The following is a 5862-nucleotide window of genomic DNA, read 5'->3' as shown; positions in this document are numbered from 1 at the left end:
ATAACCTTTTTTGCTAACTAATAATAGGGGAAATAATAATTAACATGGGTCATTGAACTGCTCCATAAGTTATATTTCCATGCATAGTAATGCTGCACGTTGGCTGGTTGAATTAGCAAATGCAGAGATGCATGTATAATTTTCTCTCTTATTCTAATGTTCAATATTTGGAGGAACCTCTATATTCCCTCTGTGACAAGAGACAAATGATAAACACATTAACGTCAAGGACACATAGGCTATCCCAAACATCCTAATGATAATCACCCCGTTTCCTTTTTTCTCCCTATGTGTGATCATTCCTCTGCTTTTCAAACGGCCACCCACGAACCCTCACACACTCAAGTAGTTTCACTTACATAGAGTATGAAGGGTTGAGACATGGCCCTCCCCCTTCGTTCGATCAATGGGCCAGTAAAAACAGCCTCTGCCTTGTTAGCGATAAGCTTCTCCTATATAAAGGACAGCCGGTGAGACTAAGAATGTTGTGAGCGCCATCCACCCCGCACCTGCAAACACATACTCGCCATACTCCTCCACCTCGCACACCTTCCCTTCCATCTGCACACGCAACCCCTGGTCTGGCCGGATGAGTTACCACCCGGTGGACACGATAGGGAGTCCATTCAGGAGAAGTATGGATAGTAGGACCACCTACGGCCGCTCCACTGGCACCCCCTCCAGCGGGTTCCGTTCTCAGTCCTGGTCCCGGGCAAGCCCAGGCTCCACGATGACCTCCTCCTACAAGAGGACCGTCAATATGCCGGTAGCCAGAGCGTACAGCTCCACACTCCTCAGCTCCGCCGACAGCGTTGATTTCAATCAAACGAACGGAGACTACAAGCGCTCCAACGAGAAAGAGCAGCTCCAGGGGCTCAACGACCGCTTCGCCGGTTACATCGACAAGGTGCACTACCTGGAGCAGCAGAACAGCCAGATCGAAGAGGAGATCCAGACGCTGCGGCAGAAGCAGGTGTCGCAATCCCAGCTAGGGGATTTATACGACCAGGAACTCCAGGAGCTGCGCTCCATGCTGGAGCAGATTCACCACGATAAAGCGCAGATCCAGCTCGACACGGACCACGTCGAGGATGACATCCAGAGAATTAGGGACCGCTTAGATGAGGAAGCCCGCATCAGGGATGAGACGGAAGGCATCATCCGGGCGTTGAAAAAAGATATGACCGACTCTGATTTGGTGAAGTCAGAGTTGGAGAAGAAAGTTCAGTCACTGCATGACGAGATTGCCTTTATCCGCAACAACCACGAGGAAGAGGTGAGCGACCTGTTCGCCCAGGTGCAGGCGTCGCAGGTGACCATGGAGAGGAAAGACATCCAGAAGACGGACATCACCGAGGCGCTCCGGGAGATCCGCACCCAGCTCGAGGGCCACTCCAACCAGAACCTGCAGCAGGTGGAGAACTGGTTCATGTGCCGCTATTCCAAGCTCACTGATGCTGCGGAACAAAACAAAGATGCAATCAAGTCCGCCCGTGATGAGATAGCAGACTACCGCCGCCAGCTTCAGTCCAAGACCGTGGAGTTAGAGTCCGTCCGTGGAACCAGGGAGTCACTGGAGAGGCAGTTGAATGACATCGAGGACCGACACAACAGCGACTTGTCCAGCCTGCAGGTAATGATGAGACCCGCTCTAGGCATTATTTTCATACAGAAACCCCCAGCCACAGGCTTAATGGTGAAGTATTCTATAAAGTTGTATTCTTTGTGTAAAGAGAAGCAATGTAGTGGAGAGAATAAATTAAATAATAAGATATGTTTTTCGTTGATTTTAAATTGAGAATATTATCACGACACCTTTGAGGTTTTTATTCTTATTTTAAATGTAGGTCTACTTATAAGGAGAGTCCCCTACTTTGATAGAGAGAAAGACACACTCTTGCATTGTGTCCCCACATATTGTATTAGTTTGATTTTGAACGAACTAAATGTTTTATTATGTGGGCCCTAAATGCATGTGTTTTAACTAGGCTATAAACTCTGCACAATGGTGGTGTCTGCGCTTTTGCTTTAGATAGCCTAAATGGCACAATGCTGACATCTTATGGACACAGATTTAACATCTCCAAATGTTGGAGCATTAGGCTACGCATAAGCTGCGACACTTGGTGCACGTCAGGACATTATAGGGTTGGGAAGACATAATGCAGCAGACTGTTTTTGTAAATGATTTTTTCGTTGCTGAGCCAGAGACTCCGGGCCCTTGAAACACAGTGCTGTTCACTGCGTCAGAATACATTATTTAACACAACAACAGTCCAACCTATCCAATTATTTGCACTTTCACTTTTCATAAATGAGACAGGAGGACTTCACAATTTCAATTGTTATTGCAATTATATTTTATTGGAATCTCAAAGTGCTGTTTCAAATGTAGGCCTATACAAGTTTAAATGTGCTTGTGAAGTAATTACCAGGATCACAAAATATGACATTGTATTTTTGATAGTTTTCTTATGATGTTTAGAAAGCAGTGTCCTTATGGAGAAATGTGTCCTCCCTACACCAAAAATAAATAGCCAAGTATTATTTCAGAGTTCCATATAGGCATAAGAAATAATAGCTCTTAACCAGCTTGTGTCTCTCGGTCTTGTTCTCTGCAGGAGACCATCCACCAGCTGGATAATGAGCTCAAGGGCACGAAGTGGGAGATGGCGCGCCATCTGCGTGAGTACCAGGACCTGCTCAATGTCAAGATGGCCCTCGACATTGAGATTGCTGCATACAGGTACACTGCGACGACAGAGCGCTAATTAGGCCTAACATTGGAAAAACTTTTTTTAAAATATATGTTTACTCATTTCAAAACAAAATAGCTAATTCAGCATGTTTAATAAACACATAAAGATCTAATTTATATATAGAAACTACATTTTTATATTAGGCCTAAACTATATCTCATGTTCTACTGTTCTTGCAGGAAACTCCTAGAAGGTGAAGAGACCCACTTTAGCACTTTCCCTTACCGCCACACCGTCACCTCCTCTAAGAAGTCCAAGTATGAGCCTCCCAAACTGAAAGTTCAGCATAAGTTTGTAGAGGAGATCATCGAGGAGACCAGGGTAGAGGATGAGAAGGATGAGATGGACCAGGCCCTGGATAAGATAGCCCAGGAGTTTTCTGCTTCTCTGGAGGCAGAGGCAACAGATGACGGAGAGGATGAGGGAGAAGAGGGAGGAGAAGAAGCAGAGGGAGAAGAGGGAGAAGGGGGAGAGGGTGAATCAGAAGAGGTTGTAGCCTCCACTGAAGCCCAAGTTAGCTCCAGCACACCTGCAGGGGAGGAAGAGGAGGACAAAGAAGGTGGCGATGAAGAGGAAATGGGAGAAAAAGAAGAAGAGGGTGAGAAAGGAGAAGAGGGTGAGGATGAGGGTGAGAAGGGAGATGATACAGAAGGTGGTGATGAGGGAGAAGGAGAGGGGGAATTAGAGGAGACAGTCCTGTGCTCTAAAGCCCCAGAATCAAAGGCCTCTCCTGACAAAGAGAAGGCTGGAGAGAAGGAGGGAAGCGGAGGAGAAGAGGAGACAGGAGAGGGAGAGGGAGAAGTGAAGGGTGATGATCAAGATGAAGATGCAGGTAGTGACAAAGGATCCAAAGATGGAGATGATAAGGATGAGGAAGATGAGAAGAAAGGAAAGGATGAGAAAGAAGACGAAACAGATGAGAAGGCAGCTGTAGCCAAGACAGAGTCTCCCAAAACAGAATCCCCCAAGAGTGAGGCCCCAAAAGTTGAGGTCCAGAAATCTGAGGCCCCAAAGCCCTCCAAGCCAGACTCCCTAAAAGCTGAATCCCCAAAGGCTGGGTCTCCCAAGTCTGAGTCACCAAAAGCTGGATCCCCCAAAAATGAATCCCCCAAAGCTGTAACCCCCAAATCTGAATCTCCAAAACCTGGCTCCCCCAAATCTGAATCGCCAAAACCTGCTGGATCCCCCAAATCTGAATCCCCAAAACCTGCTGGATCCCCTAAATCTGAATCACCAAAACCTTCTGGATCCCCTAAATCTGAATCCCCAAAACCTGCTGGATCCCCTAAATCTGAATCCCCAAAACTTGCTGGATCCCCTAAATCTGAATCCCCAAAACCTGCTGGATCCCCTAAATCTGAATCTCCAAAACCTGCTGGATCCCCTAAATCTGAATCCCCAAAACCTGCTGTATCCCCTACTTCTGAATCCCCAAAACCTGCTGGATCCCCTAAATCTGAATCCCCAAAACCTGCTGGATCCCCTACTTCTGAATCTCCAAAACCTGCTGGATCCCCTAAATCTGAATCCCCAAAACCTGCTGGATCCCCTACTTCTGAATCCCCAAAACCTGCTGGATCCCCTAAATCTGAATCCCCAAAACCTGCTGGCTCCCCCAAATCTGAATCCCCAAAACCTGCTGGCTCCCCCAAATCGGAATCCCCAAAACCTGCTGGCTCCCCCAAATCTGAATCCCCAAAACCTGCTGGCTCCCCCAAATCGGAATCCCCCAAATTAGGATCCCCCAAGGCAGAGTCCCCTAAGGGTGAGGCCCCCAAACCAGAAGCTCCAAAGTCAGAGGCCCCCAAGGCTGCAGAAGAGAAAGTAGACAAAAAGAGTGATTCAGAGGAAGAGAAAAAGATAGAAAAGAAAGACGCAGCCATGAACGGAGATGTGGAGAAGACTGCCCCAGAGGACAAGGACAAGAAGGATGAGGGTGGGAAAGAGGCAGAGGAGAAGGATGTTATCTCAAATGGAGTGGACGAGAGCCCCACTAAAGATGACCCCGACCAGAAAGATGATCCAAAGGACCAGAAGGTGGTCATCACCAAAACAGTGGAGACCATCACCACTGGAGAGGACGGGGCCAAGCATGTCACCAAATCGGTCACTGTCACCGAGACTGTGAAGGAGTCTGAGGATGTGATGCAGGAGAAGACAGTCTCCAGCAAGAAGATGGAGAAACACTCTTCCCAGTCCGTCAAGGTGGTGACTGAAACTGAGTAACTGCGCCCCATCCAACCCACTCAGGAGGAACAAAGACGACACGACAACAAGCAATCAACCCAGAACTAACATAACAAAGAAATCATAGAGCTAGAGCGATGTAATAAAGATAACCACTCTCAAACATACAGAAAAGCAACGAGAGAAGCCATATGATGTGACAAAGCTAAAGTTTAAAAAATGCATGTTGAGAGAAAGCTTTAAATGGGTTTTGCTGCAGATTATATCAGGAAAATGTGGTAGTGGGACAGATTATTAATTGTCTTTATTTTCCCCTGCAGTTCACGGGAGGGCTCACGGGTGGGAGCGTCTGCATGCTAGCTCAGGGAGGGAGTCCCCTCCGCTCTAACCTGTATGTATGGATGGAAGGGTTACAGTTTAGATGCATACTGTATGTGGGTGGGAGAGTGATAGAAATGTATGTTAATTCAAATGTTAATTCAAAAGGGGTGCCTGGGTTGGTGGGTCCACTTTAGAGATACATGTTCAAAAGGACTAGCCTTTTTATGTGAAGATACCAACTGAGCCAAAAATACAATCGTCTACAACACAATATAGTGAAGAATAAGAAAGTCGATGGTGCAATGTACTGATGATCATAAACATACAGTACCCGAAGCAACTAAAGCATAAAGAACCTTGAAGAAACTCTGAGCCTTAAACATGCGTTTTATCAGTATCTATTATGTTTACCTAATGAGTGCAATTCAAAATAAATATGTAAATGCGCACACATACATTCTTGTATGCATAGGATGGACTTGAATTTAAATAGCGAACATAAATGAGGTGCTACAGTTTGCAATCCCATGTCTTTACTCATCATGAACTATTTCCCAGCAGCATTTGCTCAATAAATGTCATACTGAAATACAAA

The 5862-nt window shown here is 46.3% G+C and overlaps 1 protein-coding gene across 1 annotated transcript; it reads left to right on the top strand.

Moving 5' to 3' along the window:
* Positions 1-474: 474 nt before the first annotated feature.
* LOC129818394 (neurofilament medium polypeptide-like) lies at positions 475-5862 on the top strand. The gene is made up of 3 exons (XM_055874236.1): positions 475-1633; positions 2622-2746; positions 2939-5862. The coding sequence occupies exons 1-3, from the start codon at positions 590-592 to the stop codon at positions 4983-4985; spliced, it is 3216 nt and encodes a 1071-aa protein (XP_055730211.1). The 5' UTR covers positions 475-589; the 3' UTR covers positions 4986-5862.

This window comes from Salvelinus fontinalis, chromosome 21, assembly GCF_029448725.1.
Source record: "Salvelinus fontinalis isolate EN_2023a chromosome 21, ASM2944872v1, whole genome shotgun sequence".
NCBI classification, from domain to species: domain Eukaryota; kingdom Metazoa; phylum Chordata; class Actinopteri; order Salmoniformes; family Salmonidae; genus Salvelinus; species Salvelinus fontinalis.
This window is presented reverse-complemented; position numbering and strand designations above follow the sequence as displayed.